This window comes from Sus scrofa, chromosome 7 (genome assembly GCF_054392235.1).
Source record: "Sus scrofa isolate SSC_HxYL_T2T_F1_AM1 chromosome 7, Sscrofa_HxYL_maternal_Yorkshire_Landrace_v2.0, whole genome shotgun sequence".
Classification (NCBI taxonomy): domain Eukaryota; kingdom Metazoa; phylum Chordata; class Mammalia; order Artiodactyla; family Suidae; genus Sus; species Sus scrofa.
This window is the reverse complement of record NC_139389.1, coordinates 59,563,453-59,588,502: the sequence shown is the minus strand read 5'-3', so window position 1 is coordinate 59,588,502 and position 25,050 is coordinate 59,563,453. Positions and strand designations below refer to the sequence as shown.

Sequence of the window (25,050 nt, the reverse complement as noted above, 5' to 3'; positions counted from 1 at the left end):
TGTTAGGCCACCCATTTTGTGGATTTGTTACAGCAACTTTAACAAACATACTCTCCGTGTATAGCCTTTGGTGAAGTATCTGTTTAGATCTTTTACTCATTTTTCTTCTATTGTTAAGTTTTTGTGTTTTGTTTTGTTTTCATTTTCTTTTTAGGGTTCCACCTGTGACATAAGGAAGTTCTGGGGCTAGGGGTTGAATTGGAGCTGCAACTGCCAGCCTACACCACAGTCACAGCAATGCGGGATCCAAGCCACATATGTGACCTACCCCACCACTTGCGGCAACGCTGGATCCTTGACCCACTGAGTGAGGCCAGGGATCAAACCCATATCCTCATAGATACTAGTCAGGTTTTTAATCCACCGAGCCACAATGGGAACTCCTATTGTTGAGTTCTAAAAGTTTTTTTATATATTCAGAAAATACATTCTTTGAAGTCTATTTAGATGAAGAAACAGGGCAGAGGCAGGGAAGGTAATTTGTACGAGGTCACATAGGCTAGTCTGTCTGTGGAAGAAGAGAGCATCCCTACCCCTCTTTTAGACTCCCATCTTCAAATGCTAGCTGGCAGTCAGCTTCTCCAACATCACATTTCCTTGTTAGCCTTCATAGTTCTATAGTGGCTACAAATAAAGAGGTATTGATGGGGATATTGGAGGTGATGGACAGATCGCCCAGGCCACCCTAGAGAACAGCTATCAACTGTGTGCCTTATAGAAGGGGAGGTTGGGGAGGGGAGATATTGGGGAAAGTCCTATGTCTTGACGTAGGATCACAATCTGCATGTCCGTGTAAAACAGCATTGAGTAGAGAGAGAAGAAGAGCTAAAGCCTTAGCAAAGTGTAAGTTTCTGGATATTTGATGGGCCACTTTCAAAAGTATATCATCATCACTCTTTTTAAACATCCCTTTTGGGGTTTACTAATTTGGGATTACCAGGTTCACCTTCCCCTGGTCTGATGACTGTTCACAGGTCTCCTCCTCCCTTCTTACTCGCAAGCTCCTCTCACACAGTGATAATCAGAGAGGGGCCATAGATGGTTTGGTTTGGTATCAAAGTCTGTAAATCTGGTATATTAAGGAGCTGGAATATGGGAGCCTGAACTTCTGCCTGGTGAACACTCCCCTCCTTTCTCCCTGCCATGCAGTCTTTGTTTTTAAAAGTATTTTTTTTTTTTTTTTGGTAGAGCAGTTTTAGGTTCACAACAAAATTGAGTGGAAAGTACAGCATTACTCTGTAGCCCCTGCACCCACCACAGCTTCCTGACCATTAACACCCACGTGTTACAATGGGTGACTGGACACTGACATAGCCGAATCGCCCAAGGTCCAGGTTTACATTAGGGCTTACTCAGCTTGTGGTCTGTGCAGTTGTTATAAACTACAAAGCCTTTCTTTCTAACTCTGTGGTTATTTTCTACAACAAGGATATGCAAGGAGATGGGTGGGGAAGGGATGGGAGGGAGGGAGAAATTTCCTACCACCTTTTCTCTCCAAATGCCCCCCTTCCTTCAAGAGATTCATCCAGCTTTGGCTTAGTGGAAACTCCTTGTAAATCTGGCAGGTGGTTAAGTAATATTACTAGGTTCCAGTGCTGTTAAAACGTCTGTGAGTGTGTGTGTGTTTCTGCATGGTATTTAAGGAGACCTCAGGAGATGATGAACCAGGGGTTGGTTGCTGGCTTCCAGAGCTGTATCTCAAAAGGAAGCCTTTTCTGAACTCCCAGGCTAGATGTCCCATGAACACTCCGTTCCAATCTTTGCAGTCACAACTTATACTGAAGGTTAGATTGTAGGGAGACATCATTATTGATCTTTGTGTCCTCAGCCCAAGGCAAATTGCCTCAGGAAACCCAGGGAGACGTCTTCTGACGGGTGACCTTTGTCCAGGGAGAAGGCCGTCCCTGTTAGATTGCAGTGGGATTTGAATCTCCAGTGTCAGGAAGTGTCCAGGATGAGAGTGCTGTTAACATTCTCTAATTTTTCATTTTGAATGTATAACAATGATTTCTGTTAGACAGGTTAGAATATCTAAGTAGCTACCAGTTAACCTAGAACATGCTTTATTAACTAGCTATGTTTTCCAGAGAAAGTTGGTTATAGAAATGATTTCATGAAAAGTCATTTATTTTCTTGATCCTTTATTAATGTTGCTAGATATACAAAATTCAACATATTTTCACTAATAAATACTAAAGTAAATAAAAACAAACTACTTCCACATAATTACAGATATTTTAAACAAATGCAGATGGATTTATTCTCAATTAAGCATATAGTTTGAAACAATGATAAAGTTACAAAAGACTAAACTTTAAAATAAATCATATTATTCCATAATATAATCATTTATCAAAGAAAAAACCCAATAAGTGTTTGATTTATTAGGAAATTTCCAGCATTTATAAATGCAGTCTGTTCTTGCTACTTCACTTAATGGCACTGCTCCTTCCCTCTTTTCTTTCTAAGCACTTTCTTCACACAGTACGAGGAGGAGGACATAATTGTGCCCAAACTGAGCCTGGCTCTTCTGCTGCGCTGTGACTCTGCGAACAGCAATTTAGGTGCATAATTATCTAAGGTTACCCTTAAGATTTCTTCAGAGCTGTCAATCATTCCTAAAGCTACTCTTGCAAATGCTTTTTCCTTTTTGGAAATACTGTCGTTCCAACCACATTATTCCCCCTATCCAACCTCTCCATTCTCTGTAAGCGCTTCTCAGGTGCTTGGGAAGCTTGAGAGGGAAAGATGGTTCTCAGAAATCATACTATTCAGAAAGAAGCTCGAAGCCCATTAGGCTATTTTACAATCCTTGCTACAGGCCAGAAAGGGCGAACTGACAGGTAATTCTCCTAATTTGAAAAAGGAGAAACAGGTACAAAAAGAGATGAAGAAGTGACTTATTAACCATCTCTGACATTTGTTTTGGTTTTGGTTTTTGAGGTTTTTTTTTTTTTTTCGGTCTTTTTAGGGCTGCAGCTGCAGCATATGGAGGTTCCCAGGCTAGGGGTCAAATCAGAGCTGTAGCCGCTGGCCTACGCCAGAGCCACAGCGATGCCAGATCCAAACTGTGTCTGCAACCTACGCCATAGCTCATGGCAACACTGGATCCTTAACCCACTGAGTGAGGCCAGGGATCGAACCTGCATCCTCATGGATGCTAGTCAGATTGTTTCTGCTGAGCCACGACGGGAACTCCCAATCTCTGACATTTGTTTGACACTTTTCCTTTGTAGATTATACTGTATCCTGTGACATGATGCTCAGAGCAAAATTTTTGTGAGGTAGGGAAAGCAGATATTCTTTTACAAATGAAGACACGGGGACTCCAAGATATGAGTCACTTGCCTAGGGTGGCAGAGATAGAAACTGATGTCATTGGAACTTGAACTCAGGTGCTCTGCTTCCCAGCGCCTGCAGCTTTACTTGTCACACGACCATACCTCCTATTAACCTGAACACAGTGAGGAGCAGTGTGGCCATCTTCATAGCACCAAGCAAAACTAGGTTCAGGGTACACTATGCAGATGACTTGAAGTCAGCATCTAAAAAATACTGCTGTCTTGGAAGAAGACTCCATGTACCATTTTCAGCGGTGTTCTGGAGAGTCCTAGTGCACTTGATAGATGATAACTGGCATGTGAATAACCATATGATTTCCATAATTATAAACACAAGTATAAACAATAATAGATCAAGACAAGTAACCAAACAGTACGTTGGGATTAAAGTAGGTCAGACGGGAATGTGCATCATTCAACTTTCAGAAATGCTAAGTAAAGAACAATCTTGGCTAAAACATCAATACAAAATGGATTTTGAAATCTTGATTTCCTATAATTTTCTCAATTTCTTGTTTAAAATTTTAAAAAATGATTTGTTTTCGCTCGCTCTTGCAAATTTTTTCTGCTATATAGAAAATTGGGTTTGCCCTTGAAAAATCAGCATTTCTATTAGGTTCCTTTTAAACACAATTTGATGATTAGAAGGCCTTCACTGTGGGAGTGGTGACCTTGCGGAAGAATTTATGACCTCGGGAATTTGTATTTTCAAAGATATAACCTGGAGGAGAAGGATAACTCGCAGGGCAGATCTCCTGTTTCTTTGGTGTATACTCTGTAGAGTACAAGGTTACGTCATCAAATGGACTGGAACTCTTGAAGGGAACATTTAAAGGTTTGCAGCTCTCCGTTGGAATCAACGCATGCGGCACATAGTGAGATCTGAAAGTGCTCAAACCATCGAATTTTCCAGAGGGGTTGGGAATCTGCTGTTGCTTCTTAATAAGTTCTTGTCGACAAATTTCCCATGCTGGAAAATCTTCCTTCGTGGTGCTTTTTCCTTGGAAAGGAAAATTGTTATTTCTTCTATGAGAAACTGGCCTGATGGGAACCACACGTTTGGCCTGGTGTGGAATGTAGTCGAGGTGGCTTGTGCTGTCGCACTGCATGGCACCCGTGGGAGGGACGTACTCGGGTACTTTCTTGGCCTCAGGTGGTGGGATTTCCCATGGTTGAAAACTTTCACGGAATTCAGTGCTTCCTTCAAAGTGAGCATTCTGGGCCACTCTGTTGTACGCAGGTCTGCAGATTTTTGCAGCCTCACCAACAAGACCCTGAAAGTCATATCGGTGAGTTGTGAGATCCTCAAAGGGTTGGTGGGTCGGCTTGTAAACTTCTTTTGGCCTCGCGAACTTGAATTCTAGCTGATGAGGTACATAATCCAGGCGGTGACTTGTAGCACCATTAAAGGGGGCAGTAGAACGTTTGACCGCAGAGCTGGGCTTACAGCTTTGCCTAGGCTTTATCTCCTGAGGAACGTAGTCATCCTGAAACGTAGTCGAATTTCCAAATTTCACAGTAGGGGGATAGTAAGTTTGTTCTGGTTTATAAAATTCACTTTTCTGAATATCCCAAACTCTATAGTCATCTTGAAAATTAAAAAGAAAAAAAAAAGTATGTTTAAAGCTGGAAGAAAACAACCGCTTTGTAAAAATCGTGACTGACTTGTCTCATTATTTAGGTTTTCCATCTTTCCATTTCCTCTAGGATGCTGAACACTAGTCAAATATGACATTTCACTGATTCCCCTGATTTATTCTTTTTTCCTCATTTCCACTTTCCTCTTCCTCCCTGTCTGCCTTAATACATTTAACTTTCCACATTCAGATTCTTCTGATTATACAAGGGAATGGAACATCCGAGCCTGGCTGTTGATAGTTTTTGAAAGCCAAAAAGGATGTGTTTGGGATGAAGATAGAGTTTAGGAGATTATGACTGTGTTTCAGGAACTGGTTTGAGATTTTTGTTGAAATTTATAAAATGCTAAAGTAAAACATAAAATCTAGGGATTAACATAAAATCCAGGGCCCTGATGTGTGGGCAAAATGATGTGAGTATTACTCCTTGCTTTGGAGGGACTCCTCAAAGGAGAAACTATTTCAACTCCATGGTACCCTAAGAATCCTACAGGATCCCCTGAGCAAAAATACAGGGTAACTTGTAACATCTCCTAAAGATCATTGGTTTCAAATTTTCTCCTTAGCAAATGGGTTTCCAGGCCTTCCCCAAAGATAGAAGGCCATCTAGAGGTGAGAGGACTGAACTGAATGCTTTCAGCAAAGTGTTAGAAGTTGTATGTAGAATTTAGAATGAACATCAGGGCTGAGTCTGAGATTTGGGGTTAAATACCTTAACACTGTTTCTTGCAGCTTACCTACTCCATGGATGGAAAACTGCAGTGCTTATATTTCAACTGAGAGTTATTTAGGTTTTCCATTTCTAGATGAGAAGGGTAGAAAGGTGAGAAATACTACTGAGTTGACTTCAGCCCAAAATATGTATTTCTAAATACCAAAAATTAACTTATAAAAGAGGCTATACAAGATAAAATAGAAGAGTCTCGGCTAAAGTCCACGCAATGTTTATTGGACAGGCCAACACTCAAATGCATACTATGTGGATACCTCCTTTGGAGAGAAAAATTCCTCGGCCATAGGCATTTCTGCCAAGATGGCCAGGTTTTAGACCAAATGATGACTCCCATCCTCAAGCTACTGATGTTGGGGTAAGAGTGGATACCTGACCCAAAAGCAGGTGTTCTTAGGGTAGTAGAGACCTGGCAAGAAACAACCTGGCAAGAAATGATGTCTGGGTCAGGCCTCTTCTTGTTCTGGTGAATCTACGTTTGAAAATACACAGCCAGATAAACATGGGAGAAGACTTTAAAAGGATGCCATGAAGCAGAATTAAAGAGCTGTGGTGAGTTGAAGACTTCAAAATGGACTTGTAAGGAAACAGAGATGATGCATAGGCAGAGGAGGCCAGTTAGCAGAATGGCAATCAGAGCAGACGTGCAAAGGGAAGTGAAGGTTCTGTCACAGAAACCACATAGCTCCTGGCAGAGATGGAGGGAGTAGTTCTTCCCACAAGCTTCCTCTGTAGTGACAGCTTTCCATTTCCAGTTCACATGAAGTTTTACCACAGACTCGCTTTTTCCTTGAGGCACCATGAGGGAATCTCTTGTCGTTTGCAATTAAAGTATAAAATTATAGCGCTATTTTTCAGTAACAAAAAGGAAACCACGGGATGTTATTGAAGGTCTATGGCTCCATATAAACATACGGGGAGAGCCCTTGTTGCCAAAATGTCTGCAAGAAAAAGATGTTAATTTCATGAGGGAAACTAAATAGAAGAGAGTACTTGTCCCCTACCAAGCCAACTTTGGCTTTCGAAAAGGAAGCAAGAATTTGGAGACTGAGTGACATGTATTAAGCATGAATTTTGATTCCAGATAACTGCAGAAAATTGATTGGCCTCTTGTAAATATCCCTATGCTCATATGCTGGTGATATTTATTATTTGTCCTGGAATGTTTATTAATAACATTCTAGCAATGCTTTTAAAACCTCACTGTCTTCATTAATATCATTGGTTCTCAGTATCTCATGGCACTTACGGAAGAAACAAGCATAATGTCATCCCCATCTAACGATGCGGCCTGGTCATCTGGCAAATACAGTATTGCCCTTGTTAGATAAGGGCAATTCAGTTCCCTCAGCTCATTTAGAGGCTTTCTAACCACTAAAATCTAGACAGGAACTTTGCTTTCTCCTGAACAGCTTCAAGAGGCGCAGGTTGGAGTTCCCGTCGTGGCGCAGTGGTTAACGAATCCGACTAGGAACCATGAGGTTGCGGGTTCGGTCCCTGCCCTTGCTCAGTGGGTTAACGATCCGGCGTTGCCATGAGCTGTGGTGTAGGTTGCAGTCGCGGCTCGGATCCTGCGTTGCTGTGCCTCTGGCGTAGGCTGGTGGCTACAGCTCCGATTCAACCCCTAGCCTGGGAGCCTCCATATGCTGCGGGAGCGGCCCAAGAAATAACAACAACAACAAAAGACAAAAAGACAAAAGACAAAAAAAAAAAAAAAAAAAAAAAAAAGAGGCGCAGGCATGAGTTGCTCACCATGAATATTTGTTCGCAGAGCTCCATCCCCATCCTTATGTCCTGAGCTGCTCTGGGTTCCTGTTTGCGGACAAAGTCCTCCTCTGCCCATGCAAGTTCTTTTCCTTGGTAGTTGGAACTCTGTTTCCTGGTGTTGTCTTAAGGGCACCAATGAATTGGAAGCAATTTTCATAGAGTCTGGGCTCTCTATCCTTTCTCAATCAACACGCATCAAACTACTCAGTTTTAATCCTACCTGTAAGCTGATGACCCCCAAACCTTTCAAATACCGAACCCACATATCTGTCTCCCTACTAGGCATCTCTATGCAGATGTCCACCAGGTAAACTAAGGCTTACTGTGTCCCAGATGAATTTATCATCTTGCTCAGACTCACATTATCCCAAAATAGCATATCAACAACCAAACACTATTATGAATCGGGCAACTCAGGTAAAATTTTCATCCAGCTGGCTTTCTCTCCCCTCACTTCCTTCTCCCTATTTCAAGTAGTTTTCAAATCCTGTCAATTTTACTTCCTAAATTTAAATCATTTCCTTATTGAGACAAACATGGAATGAATAGCCACCTGATGAAATCATCAAAAATAAGAACAAGGAAATAGAAGAAACAATAAAAAATGCAAAATAAGTTTAAAATTTAAAAATAAAAGTTTCTCTAGGGTCTATAGTGAAATCGTTTTTTTCATTCTTGATATTTATAATTAGTGTCTTTTTTCTTGGTCAGTGCTGTTATTCAACTTTATTATCCTTTATTTTCTCTTTTCAAATTCATTGATTGCTGCTCTTCATTATTTTTTTCCTTCTACTTCGCTTTGGGTTTATTGCTCAATTTTCTAGTTTCACAAGATGGAGGCTTAAACTATTAATTAGACTGTCTTTTAATACAAACATCTAATGCTATGCGTTTCCCTCTAAGCATTGCTTTAGATCCATCCCACAAATTTTAATATCATAGTTTTTCATTTTCATTAAATAAATATTTTGAGTTTTGTAGGCTATATGGTTTGTGTGGCAACTACTCAACTCTGACATTGTAGCATGAAAGCAGCACAGATAATAGGTAAATGAATAGCACTGCTGTGTCTCAGTAAATTTTACTTTTTTGTCCAATTTGTATTGGAAAGCTAGATATTGTGCATAGCACAGTAGAGAATGATATAAATAGTACTTATGTCCAGAAATAGATATGTATCGTCATTGCCAGGCCTTTAGTGAGTGGGGTTAAGTCAGTTCAATCAGTAGTTGAGCTAGGTGTGGGTTTCGTTGTTGTTCTGCTTATCTTCGGTGTGCCGCCAGCTTTAAATTCCTTTGACATTATCTTGTGCTTAGGGTAGGGGCTGGTTTTCTTAATTTCTGCTCCATTCTCAGTTTCAAGCCTTCTCTTTGCACCTGCAGCTCAGACAATGTCTCTGTCACCTCGCTTCTTTTAAACAGTAAACAGTTGCTTGTTATTCAGTGTTCAGTAATCTGGGTGTGTGTGTGTGTGTGTGTGTGTGTGTGTGTGTGTATGGGAATCTCTGATCAGGTCTAGCCTCAGTCTTAAGCAAATGCTTGTTATTCAGTGTTCAGTAATCTGGGTGTGTGTGTGTGTGTGTGTGTGTGTGTGTGTGTATGGGAATCTCTGATCAGGTCTAGCCTCAGTCTTAAGCAAATGCTTGTTATTCAGTGTTCAGTAATCTGGGGTGTGTGTGTGTGTGTGTGTGTGTGTGTGTGTGTGTGTGTGTATGGGAATCTCTGATCAGGTCTAGCCTCAGTCTTAAGCAAACCCTGTGTCCCTGTGTCTCGGAGATCAGTCTCCCTCAGTGTTTCTGTCCCTCTCCATAGTGTAGGGCTCTAAATGTTGGGCCCAGGACAACTTTCTGTTCTTCCTTCAGGTTAGAGGTTTGTTGTCATTGGTTTTTTTATTTCTCCTGTGATTTCAGCTCTCTGAAGTAATCATGAAAATTTATGATTTTGTATTTATCTGGCTTCTTGTTAAGTTGGAAACACTTTTTCTAGCCATTTATATCCCACTCAGAAATTAGAAATCCTGGAATTTTCCTTATGGTCTGGTTTAAAATTACACCTTGAATTCTATACACCTGGGAGTTCTGGCTTGGCACAGGGGGTTAAGAGTCTGACTGCAGTGTCTCAGGTTACTGAGGAGGTGTGGGTTCAATATCCAGCCTGGCTCAGTTTGAGGACCTGGCATTGCCACAGCTGTGGCTTAGGTCACAGCTGCAGTTCAATTTCAGTCCCTGGCCTAGGAACTTCTATGTGCCGCAGGTGTGGCCATTAAAAAAAAAAAAAAGAAAGAAAGAAAGAAAGAAATAGAATTTTTATTGTATGAAAAAAATTTCTCAGGGAAACCTTACTTGGTGCCTAAGTGCTTAGGTCAGGTTTCTTTTTACGTGAAACCCTGTAACTGTATTCTTTCCTTTTGCTTTCTTAATTTCACGTTGTACTATTGCAAACATGGTTAGTGAGTTGTTTAATATTTACCTCCCCCACTCAATAAAAGCTTCTAAACACTAACTGTCAAATAAATAGATGAAGGGAAAAAAAAATCTACACACTCAATTTCTTTAACTGATACAAGGCCATTCAGTTTTTTTTTTTTTTTTTTCCCGTGGGTTAGTTTGACAAATTGTATTTTTCAAGGACTCTCTCAATTTTGTAACAATTACTGGCATAAATTCTTATATACATGGCATAAAGTCTTCCTATCTTTGTAATATATGCATAATCAATCTTTGAGTCTTAATTGTAATATTGATTTCATCTACATTTATTGTGGGGAATGATCGAGTTAAGTATTGCCATTTGCTTTTGATTGGTTACATATATCTTCTTTGCTCCTTTATCCCTTATTTCCTGCCTTCTTTTGGATTAACAAAGGGCACTTTTATTATTTTTTCCATTAGCATTTTAATCATAATTATCTGTATTTTTAGAATAAAGATGCATTTTTGACCTATTAGGGGATCTTTTTGGCTCAATCTAAATTAAATTGATTTTTCTAACCACTTCTAGATCAGTAAAAAAAACTTTCAACAGTTTAACTCCATTTACATTCTTCTGTCTTTTGTGCTATTGTTATACTTTACTTCCGTATTTGTATAAAATCACCTAATTATTATTGTAACTTTTAAAAATCAGTATTTTTTTAGAGTTACCCACTTATTTACCCTTTCTACGTGCTTCATTCCTTCCTGCATTTCATGCTCCTCCCTGAAATCACTTTCCTTCAACCTGAAGAGCCTTCTTTAAGAACTTTTTGCAGTATAGGTCTGCTACTAACAAATTTTCTTTCCTTTTTTTTTCCTGAAAATACCTTTATTTTTGTGTTATTTTTGAAGGATATCTTCACATATATACAATTCTAGGATTCACTGATTTTGAAATTCTCAATTTTTTTTCCTTTTAGTATTTTAAAGATGTCATTCCATTAGCTTCTGGCTTGCATAGCTTCTGATGAAGTTAAGTATATTTCTAATTCTTCTGTAAATAAAGTGTAGTTTTGCTCTTACTACTTTTAAGAATTTATCTTTACTTGGTTTTCAGAAGTTTGGTGAAACTTGCCAGGCATGGCTTCCTTTGTGTTTATTTCGGGGGTTTGTTGAGTTTCTTGAAGCTATGGTCTGATTCTTTCATCAGTTTTAGAAACTTCTCAACCATCTCAAATAGTTCCTGATTCTTCACAGGTCTCATCATGTTTTTTATGTGCTGGGTGTCATGTATGGGAAAACCATAGTTGCTAAAATCAATGTCATTTTCAGCAGAAGACAGCTTGCTCTTTCCTTTATTAGGTAGGAAGGATATGGGGCAGGTAAGCTTGATCCATTTAGGAACTGAGCGAGGTTGGCATTCAGTGGCACCATTAGTTAAGACATAGTCTTCCTCTAGTTATAAATTTCTCCAGGACAAGGTCTGTGGTGTGTTTGTAGGAGAGCTTCCATTCTAGAGGACTATGTCTCCTAAGCACTTGCTCCCAAGTAAGACTGTGGGATCTTTCTAGCCTAGTTTCTTAGCCCATCATGCCCCCTAAACACTCAGCAAACATCCTCTAAGGAAAACCAGCCATGCATTTGGGCTCCTTAAAGATTCCAATTTGTCATGCTAACCTACCTGTCAGGTGCTCCTCCGGTTTCCCTTCCCCCTAGTAGAGTCCTTGAACTTATGCTACCCCAGTCTTCAGCCTGGGCCTAGACTTGAGAAATGCTCCCAGAGAAATAAACAGTTGGCTCTCTCAGGTCTTCTAGGAAGAGCCCCGTCATCTCTGGAATTTCAGCCCTTTGCTTCCACAGCTGTCTGATACCATTAAAAATAGATTTTTTAAAAATCTATACTTTTTTTACTTGTTTTGGAGGAAGCAGTGGCTTTCTGCCATTTACTATATCCTACATGGTAGTAGAACTAAAAAAAAAAAAAAATTTAGGGGCTACTAAAAAATATTAACCTACTCAGTCTGACAGCCAAGGCTTCACAATCTGATCTCAACCAACCCACATTTTTTAGAATTATACACCAGTCTCTCAGATCCTGAAATTCACTGGTCCTGACCATGTTCACTGAATAACACTTTCATTTTTCCAACTTTATTTTTTGCTCATTTCATCCCAGCTTCTAGGATGTCTCTTCTCTTTCTATATATCAATACTTACTAGTCTCTGATGCATTCTCAGACTAGTCTGGAGTGATGTTTTGCTCAGTATAAATTTTTGAAGAACTGTTCCATTGATTTGCTAGTGAATTTTCCCCTCCTTCTTGTGATATCTCCTATTATTTATTTCTAATGTGACTGTTTAATTTTTCATGCTATTATTGCTTTTTCTTAACTATAAAGTTTGTAAATGTCAACAACCATGCTTAATTCAGACCTTTGTATTCCTAATAGTGCCTAGCATACAGAAGAGTAATCCCTAAAAAGTACTTATCAAATCAAATACTGACCTATTTTCATTATCTGCATTTCAATCTGAATGAATTTCAAAATCAAGGCTGCTGGGAGCAGATACATTTCTGTCTAAGTGTCATCAGTTTCATAGAACCACATCTACAGAATCGAGATAGCATACTTCTTACAATCTTGTAGAGTTTTGTTTTTGTTTTTAATTATATTCCATTTCTGCCTTTCCTCTGTTCTCTGATTCTTAGGTTATGATGAGAGTCTCCTCTCGTGATTTCTCTTACGTATCTACGAAATAAATAAGCATCTACAAAACCTGAGCTACAATCGTCACACAGAACCATGAAATATTCCCTTGGTCCTTAGTATTTGTTTTCTCATGCATCCAAACATGGAAATACAAGAATATCTTTTCCCCATTAGAGAAGATCAGTAGAGAGAAGGCCAGAAAGAAGCCAGGAATCCTCAATGTTATAAGATCAGATCAATTTTTAGAAGGAAACTGGTCATACTCTTCCAGCAGGGAGCCAGTTGCCAGCAGGGAGAAGGCATTCCATGCTGGAGGTCTTAGAGGAGCAGGTTCCCTGTGTGGTGGCCCAACCTCGTATGTCAGTGGGTAGTCAAGCCTGTTTCATTCCAAGGTTCAGTATCAGGGGTCACCTGCTAAGAGATGTAAGCTTTATCCTCTATTCCAGCCTTTATCAGTATAAAGGGAATATTTTGGTTCTCTGCTAACCCTTTTACTTTATCAGCTGGGTCAGACCTTGAATGGTGAAGAGGGTTGCTATTTATTTGACTTTGTCAAAGGCTCCAGTATGCTTGGTAGTGTTCCAACTCATTCTGGGATGGAAGGAAAGGAACAGTGAGAACTACATATGGCATAATGTGACATATATGACATTATGCTTGTTCAATAGTATCCTTTGTTTTTATGGTTTGAGGTAGAGAAAACTAATTAAGTGACTGAATTTGGACAGGAATCTAGGTCTCTTAACTCTCAATCAAGTAAATAGTCTTTTTTTTTTTCACCGTGCAATACTATCTTGACCAAAGAGAAGAAGTTTTTTTTTCCTAAGCCATGGAGACCAAGTTTGGCAACACACCAAAATTATGATTTGGTGTTAGATGTCAAAGCTGGAAGTGAGTTTTATTTTTTGGCTCTTTAATTTTTTTTTTTTTTTTATTATTGTCTTTTTAGGCCTGCACCTGGGGCAATGGAAGTTCCCAGGCCAGGGGTCGAATTGGAACTCAGCTGTCGGCCTACACCACAGCCACAGCAACACCATATCTGAGCCATGTCTGTGACCCACACCACAGCTCATGGTAACGCTGGATCCTTAACCCACTGAGTGAGGCCAGGGATGGAACCTGCAACCTCATGGCTCTTAGTCAGATTCCTTTCCACTGTGCCATGACGGAAACTCCGGCTCTTTAATTTTTGAAATGGCAAGTTACCTTTATAGGTTGGGACAGTGTCCAACTTTCCTTTTTTAACTTGTTGTCTCTCCAAAGGCCGGACTATTGCCACAGGCTGCACCTTATAAGAATTAAAATCCCGTTTGTAGGTAGTACCAAGGTCAATCTCCCCCTGTTTTGGTTTATACTCTTCTGGTGCATGGCGAGGCTGTTTGACTATTTCATAAGGACGATAATCCGACCTGAAATATATAAATTTGAAACATAGCCTCATAGATTTTAAAAAATTTATTATTTCAATGCAGTACTTAAATTTTCAAGACTTTTTTTTTTTACTTGAAAAGTCTAAGAAGATATTAAAATGGTGATGGTTGATAATCTACTTGAAAGAGATTATTTAATTCCTTTATGTCCTATCCAATGACTAAATATCTTAAGAAAAATAAGTGTCAAAACTCCTACTCTTTAAAACATCTTTACAATGGCTCTTCAGTTAACTGGATCTTACATAAATAAAATCCTCAAATAATCAAAATTTTTTTTTCCTAATCTGGAAGGAAATCTTAGGTGAAAGATTTAATGAGTCTGGAAAAAAAAAAAAAGTTAAAAACATCCCCTGGGTCCACTTTGTCAAAATCCTTATTCATCCTGTTAAAGACTCTAATAAACATTTGGGCACATTCTCTTCTTGTTGAAGTTTTGCTGTCTTTCTGTTCATTGCTAAATAATCATTTTTTAAAAAATAATGTATGCCTAAATTCTGGCCTTTAGACATAAATCATGTCCGTAGTATGCACGTCAGTCTAACAGATGTTTAGGTCCCCTGGAAGCCCTCGCCAGGCATGGTAGTTATACGGTACCCCCGTCACCCTGGGCATCATGTAGCATTATGTGGCGGAGGCAGTACTGCAGGACACTGAGATGGTTTGGTAGGGTGGAGAAGACCACAGATGCAGACCCATCAGACTACCTGGGTCCAAATGCTGGCTCTGTCACTCACTAGATAGATGTTGGACAGCTTAGTTCACTTGTCTATGCTCCAGTTTCCTTATATAAAAATAGGACAATAATGTCATCTACATCATAGGTTTGTTTTAAGGATTGACACATACATGCCATGTACACCGTACATGAGTGTTTAGGCAAATGTAAGGATAGTATGTTAGCTACTGCTATTATTACCACAAGTCTTCAAAATTGCCCTTTCCCCCCTCTTTGGGACTCTATTGACTGTTTTACTCCTTTTAGGATTTATTTATTTTATTTTATTTTATTTATTTATTTTTTGTCTTTTTGGCATTTCTTGGGCCGCTCCCATGGCATATGGAGGTTCCCGGGCTAGGGGTCGAATCAGAGCTGTAGCCACCAGCCTACGCCAGAGCCACAGCAACGCAGGATCCGAGCTGCATCTGCGACCTACACCACAGCTCACGGCAACACCGGAACCTTGACCCACTGAGCAAGGGCAGGGATCGAACCCGCAACCTCATAGTTCCTAGTCGGATTCGTTAACCACTGCACCACGACGGGAACTCCTAGGATTTATTTAAACCATCTTGTATTAATCAATGCTTTCTGAATATGTCCATAAACTCCAAAAAGCCAGATCTCACCCAATCCCTTCTCTGTTCGTGATGTGACTTCTTAGACTTGCTGACTCCATTTCCTCACCCCCATCAACCCACTTCGACCTGGTTTCCAGCACTGTCACTTCTCTAACACAGCTTGAAGGTTCACAGCAACTTCTATGTGCCTAAATCCATTAGACTTTTTTAGTCCTCATCTTTCTTTCTTTTCCTTTTTTTTTTTTTTTTTTTTGTCTTCTGTCTTTTGTCCTTTTCGGGCCGCACCAGTGGCATGTGGAGGTTCCCAGGCTAGGGATCGAATCAAAACTGTAGCTGCCGGCCTACACCACAGCCACAGCAACACCAGAGCCGAGCCACGTCTGCAAACTACACCACAGCTCACCCAACGCCAGATCCTTAGCCCACTGAGCAAGGCAGGGATCGAACCTGCAACCTCATGGTTCCTAGGCGGATCAGTTTCTGCTGCGCCATGACGGAAACTCCAAGTCCTCATCTTTCTTGACCTCTCAAACAGTAATTTACGTTTCCCTGTCTCTGGGAACCTCTCTCTCCCTGCCTGCCTCATTATTGCTTCTCAAGTCTCCTCTGCAGCTTCATCCTCCTCCCCTCAGGCATGAAGCAGACCTACACACTCCTCTTCTCATCCAATGTTCCCTTCAATCACTAGCTATGGAGAAATGCCTCTCAAACCTAATCTCAGCTCAGACCTTTCTCAGCTCGATACCAGTATTTACAATGGCCTCTTGGATAGTCAAGGGCACCTCAAAATTTAGTATACCCCTAATCAAACTATTTTCGTCCAACAAATCTGGTCTTTTTTGCCTGTTCCTTATTTTAGTGAATGGCATCTTCTCCTCAGCTGCAGTCAGAAACCTAGGACTAACCCTTCATGCCTCACCTCTCTCCTGTATTTATTTCCTCATCAACTCCTGTCAGCTTTGCCTCCTAAATGTCTCTTAAACCTAACTGCTTTTCTGTATCTCGTCAACACCCTAATAGTCCAGGCTCAGTCAAATGGATGCAATAGCTTCCTAAACTCACTTACGAGTTCTGTCTCCAATCTTTTTTCCACAAGGCACCCAAAGTAGTCCTTTCACGTGTAAGTTTGATCGGGACATTCTCCTTAGCTTCTTCCTTACCCCTTTTAGTATTCACCTCAACAAACCAAAAACAAGAAAGAGAAGAACGCTCCAGTGGCTTCTTATTGCTCTAAGGATATAGAAAACACTGAATATGGCCTCTTTCACTAGCCTCCACTCATACTGTGCTTCGTCGTGCTTTCTCTGCTCCTGGTGGCCTTCTTTCCATGTCTCCCACTCTGCTCTCTGCCTGAAATGCACTTTCTTACCCTCGTAATCTAGTTAATTGCTTTCCATCCTTTCAGATTTTCACTCATTCTTCTCATTTCTCTGACAAAGTCAAACTTCTTATTCTGGCTCTCAAGTTCCTTTGCGCCTATACATCATAAATCTGACCACTGCTGCAATGCAATTTCATAATTATTTGAATGTTTTTGCCACCTTCACTAGAGTTTAGTGTCATTGAGCTCAGAGATTATGGCTGTTTCTGCTCACTGCTGTATCCCAGATGCCTAGCATAGTGCCTGACACCTAATACATGCTTAACAAATATTATTTAACAGACACATAACAGTAGAAATCACATACCTCTGCTTCTCAAGACACCTGAGTTATTCTTTGCTTTTCTCAAATGCCAGCTAGAGAGGAATGGGCTAAAATGCACTCAGGAAGTGGAAGAATCAGGGAGAGGACAGAGAAAGCTTATTGGTCTTAGTTTCTCTAGTTAGATTAGTTAAGTGTTAGAAAGTATACTTCCAAACCTAAAGCAACTTTCCACGGAGAAGTTATAAAAGGTAAATGCACTCTTACTCATCTGATACATCCCAAAACACCTGCCATGTCTGGAATCATAGTTTTAAGGGCAGACTGCCCTCTCCCCCCTGCCCCGCAGCAGGCATCTATTTCCACAACTGTAATGCACCAGAGGACCAAAAGTCCTGTACAAGTCCGGACATCTGCTCTTTATACAGTCTCGTCCTATATTATAGAAAAGTATAGAACAGTAATGACAACTTATTCTTTGTTTGCACAGATGAATCAGCTGCTTTTTGCTACCTAGTCAACATGGTCAACATAAGGGAGTCAAGCAAGTGTTATAAAGCCCTAGAATAGGGCTCTTGGAAAGACTGCGAGTTCCCTAGTCAAAATACAAAGAAAAGATCTAGTGTTTTACTAAGTGGAAAGAGGATGATTTAAGAAGTAGAAGTTTTCATTTTGTTGGCATATTTGAACCTTTAGGAAGTTGGGACATTTCTTTTTAAAGAATTTTTATTTATTTATTTTCACTATTAAAGGCTTTTTTTTTTTTTTTTGTCTTTTGTCTTTTGTCTTTTTAGGGCCACACCTGCAGCATGTGGAGGTTCCCAGTTAGGGGTCTAATTGGAGCTGTTGCTGACGGCCTACCCCACAGCCATTGCAACGCCAGAGCTGAGCCGCATCTGTGACCTACACCACAGCTCATGGCAACGCCGGATCCTTAACCCACTGAGCAAGGCCAGGGATCGAACCAGAAACCTCATATTTCCTAGTCAGATTCATTTCCACTGAGCCACAATGAGAACTCCTATTAAGGGCTACTTGAATAGGGTAACTGAGAAAACCCAGAATTGAAAGCAATTGCTTTAAAAAAAAAAAAAAAGATATGGCAGGTTAAACTTTCCTGATTTTAACATGTACAGTTGGTTAAATGCAAAATATGTACTCAATAAAAATGAATATTGTGAAATTTATTTCACATATCCATGATGAATCATTATGCTATCAAGGAAGAAAGGAGTAAAGGTGAAAAAAAAAGAGCAGCCATTCCCACTTGCTCTATCACAATCAACTGTTCAATTCCTTCATCTCATTTACCATAATCTGACACTACCTTGTTTATCAGGACTATAAACAAGAGTGGGAAAGTCCTTCTTTCTGTTCCATGTCATAGACGGTGAACAGTCCAGTATGTGCCCATTGCATTTAGTCTGTAGCCACAGGATCACCAACAATGCTACTTAAAAATGCATATTCCTGGGAGCCACTCCATTACAAACAAAATACAAAGACTGTTTTAGGTGGAGCTCTGGAATCTGGAATTTTAACCCTTTTAGATGATTCCAAATCACACCAGTCTGAATACTATGGAAAAACCTTCAAATTTCTGGAAAAGCCACACACCTACAGAAGTAAGTGGAATCACTAAAGCACTGCAAGAGTTGCCCAAAATGCCAGAGGTATAAGTATTGGGCTAAAAGTTTGAAAGTCTCTACCTTTGCTATAATGAGCTCTCCCTGAAAAGAAAATGGATAGCATTAAAAATTAAAGTTGTTATAGCATTTTAAAAATGCTAAATTACAGAAATCTGATATATGAGTTCCTTGAAAGCAAGAACTTCTATTTGATTTTTTTTTTTTTTTAAGGCCATACCTGCAGCATATGGAAGTTCCCAGGATAAGGTTGAATCAGCTGCAGCTGCAGGCCTACACCACAGCCATAGCAATGCAGGATTCAAGCTGCATCTGCAACCTACATCACAGCTTGCAGCAACAGAAGATCTGGAAAGCACTGAACCAGGCCAGGGTTTGAACCCGCATCCTCACAGCGACAGCATTTTGTCCTTAACACACTGAGCCACAACAGGAACTCCAACTTACTGATATTTTTATACTTAATGCCTAAGATTGTACCTTGAATATAGTGTGCACATAAACAGAAGAAAGAAAGAATTAATCCATTGAACTGACAAAGATACAAAGTGATCAAAAAAGGTGAGTCAAATAAAAGTTTAGGTTTAAAGGACTTTTTTATCTTTCACACACAATAAATATTGAGTGCCTGAATAATAATGAGCTAGTAGGATTGTAATAGGTTAAATAGAATGCTGAGATAAGAACAGACATAGTTCCTGCTTTCATGGAACACTGAAACAAATCTAATCATAATACGCAGATGCTTTGAGAACTTACAGAGGAGACTTTTACCTAGCCTGAAAACTGGGAGAATGTTAGAGAAGGCTTTTCAGAATGATAACTGAGTTGAGAGCTATACGTTGAATGGACATTAACTAGGGTAAGAGACAGCAAAAGTTCCTGGTAGGTAAAATAGTATCTTGGAAGGCCCTGTAACAAGGAAAACCTGGTCTTTCAAACTTTCAAGAAATGAAAAATGTCCTATGGCACATAACCATAAGACTGCAAAGGGCATTAGAGTGAAAATAAATCCATGAAGAAAGTAGGAACCAAACAATGAAGGGATTTTGGTGTATGGTAAATATAATGGGAACATATAAGAGCAGTTTAGCAGAGAAGTGATAGGATTAGATCTGCATTTTGAAAAGGGCATCTTGGTCAGTTAAAGTTAGAAAATAGAGCAGAGATGCAAAAACTAGAGTAGATACAAACATAACCATTAGGAAGCTACTGCATCCCTCTAAGTGTTGGTCACAGTGGAAAGCAGATAAACACAGAGATTTTACGAGGTTAAAAAAAACAAAAACAAAAAACCACGGGCATACACCATGACCAAGTGGGATTCATCCCAGGTTCAAAAAGATGGTTCAACACATGCAAATCAATCAATGCTATACACCACATTAACAAAAGAAGTCAAAAACCACATGATCATCTCAATAGATGCAGAAAAAGCATTTGACAAAGTTCAACATCCATTCATGATAAAAAAAAAAAAAAACTCTTACAAAAGTGGGTATAGAGGGAATGTACCTTAACGTAATAAAAGCCATTTATGACAAACCCACAGCCAATATAATACTCAATCGAGAAAAGCTGAAAGCCTTCCCACTAAAATCTGGAACAAAACAAAGATGCCCACTCTCACCACTTTTATTCACCACCATATTGGAAGTACTAGCCACAGCAATCAGACAAATGAAAAAAATAAAAAGTATTCAAATTGGAAGAGAGGAGGTAAAATTGTCAATGCATGCAGATGACATGATACTATATACAGAAAACCCTAAGGACTCCACCCAAAAACTACTCGAACTGATCAGTAAATTCAGCGAAGTAGCAGGATATAAGATTAACATTCAGAAATCGGTCACATTTTTGTATACTAACAATGAAATATTAGAAAAGGATAACAAAAATACTTTTTTAAATTGTACCCCAAAAAATCAAATACCTGGGAATAAACCTGACCAAGGAGGTGAAAGACTTATATGCTGAGAACCATAAAACATTAATCAAGGAAATGAAAGAGGGAGGACTCAAAGAAATGCAAAGATATTCCATGCTCCTGGGTTGGAAAAATTAATATTGTAAAGATGGCCATACTACCCAAAGCAATCTACAGATTCAATGCAATCCCTATCAAATTACCCATGACATTTTTCACAGAACTAGAGCAAACAATCCAAAAATTTATATGGAACCACAGAAGACCCAGAATTGCCAAAGCAATTCTGAGGAATAAAAACCAAGCAGGAGGCATAACTCTCCCAGACTTCAAGCAATACTACAAAGCCACAGTCATCAAGACAGTGTGGTACTGTTACCAAAACAGACAAACCAATAGAACAGAATAGAGAACCCAGAAATAAACCCAGACACCTATGGTCAATTAATCTTTGACAAAGGAGACAAGAATATAAAATGGGAAAAAGACAGTCTTTTCAGCAAGTACTGCTGGGAAAACTGGACAACCACATGTAAATCAATGAAACTGGAACACACTCTCACACCATGCACAAAAATAAATTCAAAATGGCTTAATGACTTAAATGTAAGACAAGACACCATCAAACTCCTAGAAGAGAACATAGGCAAAACATTCTCTGGCATCAACATTACAAAAGTTTTCTCAGGTCAGTCTCCCAGGGCAACAGAAATAAAAGCAAAAATAAACCAATGGGACCTAATCAAACTGACAAGCTTTTGCACAGCAAAGGAAACCAAAAAGAAAACAAAAAGACAACTTACAGAATGGGAGAAAATAGTTTCAAGTGATGCAACTGGCAAGGGCTTAATCTCTAAAATTTACAAACAACTTATACAACTCCACAGCAAAAAAGCCAACAACTCAATTGAAAAATGGGCAAAAGACCTGAATAGAGATTTCTCCATAGAATATATATAGACGGCCAACAAGCACATGAAAAAATGCTCAGCATCACTGATTATTAGAGAAATACAAATCAAAACTACTATGAGGTACCACCTGTCAGAATGGCCATCATTAATAAATCCACAAATAATAAATGCTGGAGAGGGTATGGAGAAAAGGGAACCCTCCTGCACTGTTGGTGGGAATGTAAGCTGGTACAACCACTATGGAAAACAGTATGGAGGTACCTGAGAAAACTATATATAGAGCTATATATAAAACTATATATGACCCAGCAATGCCATTCTTGGGCATGTATCTGGAAAAAACTTTCCTTGAGAAAGACACATGCACCCGCATGTTCATTGTAGCACTACTCACAATAGCCAAGACATGGAAACAACCCAAATGTCCATTGACAGATGATTGGATTAAGATGTGGTGTATATATATATACACACAATGGAATACTACCCAGCCATAAAAAAGGACAAAATAATGCCAGTTGCAGCAACATGGATGGAACTAGAGACTTACTAAGTGAAGTAAATCAGAAAGAGAAAGACATACCATATAACATCACTTATATCTGGAATCTAATATACAGCACAAATGAACCTTTCCACAGAAAAGAAAATCATGGACTTGGAGAATGGACTTGTGGTTGCCAAGGTGGAGTGGGAGGGAGTGGGATGGACAGGGAATTTGAAGTTAATAGAGGCAGACTATTGCCTTTGGGATAGATAAGCAATGAGACCCTGCTGTGTAGCACTGGGAATTAAATCTGGTCACTGATGATGGAGCATGATAATGTGAGAAAAAAGAATGTATATATGTATGTGTGAATGGGTCACCTTGCTGTACAGTAGAAAACTGACAGAACAGTGTAAATCGGCTATAATGGGAAAAAAATAAAAATCTTTAAAATTAAAAAAAAAAAAAGGGAGTTTCACAGTGGTGCAGCAGAAACAAATCTAACTAGTATCCATGAGGATGAGGTTCCATCCCTGGCTGCTCTCAGTGGGTTGGGGATCCAGTGTTGCTGTGAGCTGGGGTGTAAATCACAGATGCAGTTTTGATCCCACATTGCTGTGGCTGTGGTGTAGGCTGGCTGCTGTAGCTCCAATTCAGCCCCTAGTCTGGGAACTCCCATATGCCAACAGGTGCAGCCCTAAAAAAGCAAAAAAAAAAAAAAAAAAATATATATATATATATATATATAGATAGATAGATAGATACACACACACACACATTTCCCCCCTCTTTTTCTTTTTGACATTCTAACTTAATTCTCTCTGATTTTCTCAAGTCGTGACTCAAATGTTTTTTTTTTTGCTTCTTATTTTGCTTCATCTTAAATCGACTAAAGATTTTAATTTAAAGAGTTAAAAAAAATCTTTATTAAAACCAGAAGAGGTGGGAGAAAAATAGAAAGCAAATAGTTTCTTGATATTTACTTAAATGTTGTTATTCCTTCCATTTTACCACGATATGCTCGAACTTCTTCCTTGGGTTTCAGACTCTGAGGTGGAAGAACATTGCCATACATAGGATATTTTTCCAGGTACTCAGTTGTGGGACAAGACACGCCAGAATTTTCATAAATCTTGGTGGTTCCATGTGGGCAATGATGTCGCCTGTGCAAAGACAAATAACTCATCAGAGTTTAACTCACACGTGATCAATTATATTTACATATGGCACAGAAAAATAAGGGCTATATGGTTGCTTGGCTGCTGTAGTGAAAGAAATAGACATTTGAAAAGATTTAGTTACATAGTATGTAAAAAAAGATTCAAACAGCCACATGTAGCAAGATGTAGCAGATGCAGGTCAAATTTCCCTCCAGAAGTCTGTAGACAATCTTGATCCTCCTAGAGAGGGGCAACTATTGAAATGCTAATGAAGTTTTTCTCCTCCTCACCCTCTTCCTTTATTTCAAGCAAGTAGTTAGCAACTTGATATTTCCCAGTTGCAGGGCTTTGGGAGGGGCAGAGGGCAGAGGTGCCTTTAGTCAACTCATTTACCTGTCTTTTTTAAAACAATGCATAGAAGAAATAAAATCAGGTGTCCTTCTGGAGATAGGTCTAAGAGGAAACAGACTGTCTTGTCCTGCAAAAGGGGGGAAGCTGGATGACTTTCCCAGAAAGAGGAAGGAGGTAAATGATGACGGGAAAAGGGCTCTTAGAAAGGGGAGTGTGTGTCTTTGCCCCTCCCTATCAGTGTTCCAGGAAGCAGCAGCTCTCAAGTATTGGCTACGTGGACCCCTACAATAGTGGCTCATGGCTTTACCAAGATCTTTGTACCTCATAAACCTGAAAGCAGGGATGGCATCACTCTTGAAGGGATTACGTGAACTTCAGCAAGAGACATTTCAGGGGGAAGCATTACCAACGTTTAAAGCCCAGAGGGGACTCTTCTTGCATTGGCAATGCCTCAGCTCCCTGGATCACTTTACCTCCTGAAGAAAAGGGATCCTCCAACATAATCAAGACTGAAATTTCCAACAGTTGTATGGGAAAGGAACTTGGGTTAGGCAGAAATTAATTTAAAGATAAGAAAGAAAAGTAATCATTTTTCTTGCACATCAGGGCTTTCAGATATGAATCAAACCTTCAAATGTCAATTTGTTTTTTAATCTAGCTTTGATTATTAATTATAAAGGATACATCATAAAACTAAGGGGGAAACTGCTTTCTATCAACGTGCAAAGTGTTTTTCCTTTTAAGGGGATTACAACGCAACGGGAATGACATATTCATAGTATTTATTTAGCAAATAGTGACCTAATCCTTGGGTCAACAGCGAAGCTGCGGAAGGATAGATGGCGGGACGTTGTTGGGCAGGACTCACTGACCAATTCAGGCTTTCAGGGTGGAGACTACGCGCTACCGTTTCAATCAGTCAGATTCCAAAGGAGCGCAACCTGGGTGGGAATGTGAATAAGCTTCGGCTTGGACATAAAGCTAGGGATAGAAGGAAGCATAACACGGGCCAAAATTCGTAGACTTGCACACTACGCTATTCTTCTTCCATTTCCTTTATTTATTTAGTTAGTTTTGTTTGTTTGTTTGTGTGGGGCATACACTCTCGCAGTCGGATCAGATCGCATCACTCACTCACTAGCCTGATATATCCGGCCGCTGCTACACAGGCGTATATTATTCACTTGGCCGGATGGCATTTCAGTTTGCGACCCTGGATAGGGAGAAGGGTAAAGGAACCGTGTAACCCAAGATAGCTGGCGGGTGTGAAGCGGGCATTCGCTGACCCAGGTAAGAGGGGACGTCGCTGCGCCCGCGTCCCTGCACCCCCGTGGGGCGGCCACCCTGAGAGCTCCGTCCCCCGAGGCCCCAGCTCGCTCCAAAGCCCTGACGGTTTCTTACCCGCAGGTACAAATCTGACACAGACACCAGCTCCTCATGCTCAAGGCTAGCGGATTCGCTCAGCGGCTCCTCTGCACCTGCGGCTTCTGAGGGTCCACCGCGCCTACCGTAGTCAAGGCAACCGCTGGGCGTCCGGGAGACGGACGCGGCGCCGTTTTCCGGTGGCGTCAGAGACGCGCGCAGGTCA

The 25,050-nt window shown here is 40.0% G+C and overlaps 1 protein-coding gene across 2 annotated transcripts; it reads right to left on the bottom strand.

The window, feature by feature from the left end:
* Window positions 1-2,124: 2,124 nt before the first annotated feature.
* On the bottom strand, window positions 2,125-24,968 carry SAXO2 (stabilizer of axonemal microtubules 2). Of its 2 annotated transcripts, XM_084968459.1 has the most exons (5): window positions 24,864-24,968; window positions 22,935-23,114; window positions 13,806-14,008; window positions 7,461-7,597; window positions 2,125-4,929 (listed from the first exon to the last, which is right to left on the bottom strand). In XM_084968459.1, exons 4-5 carry the CDS (start codon window positions 7,549-7,551, stop codon window positions 3,983-3,985), a joined length of 1,038 nt encoding a protein of 345 aa, XP_084824585.1. In that variant the 5' UTR covers window positions 7,552-7,597; window positions 13,806-14,008; window positions 22,935-23,114; window positions 24,864-24,968; the 3' UTR covers window positions 2,125-3,982. The 2 variants fall into 2 exon arrangements, with proteins under 2 accessions (XP_084824585.1, XP_003356701.3); XM_003356653.5 differs by lacking the exon at window positions 7,461-7,597.
* Between the last annotated feature and the right edge of the window lie 82 nt (window positions 24,969-25,050).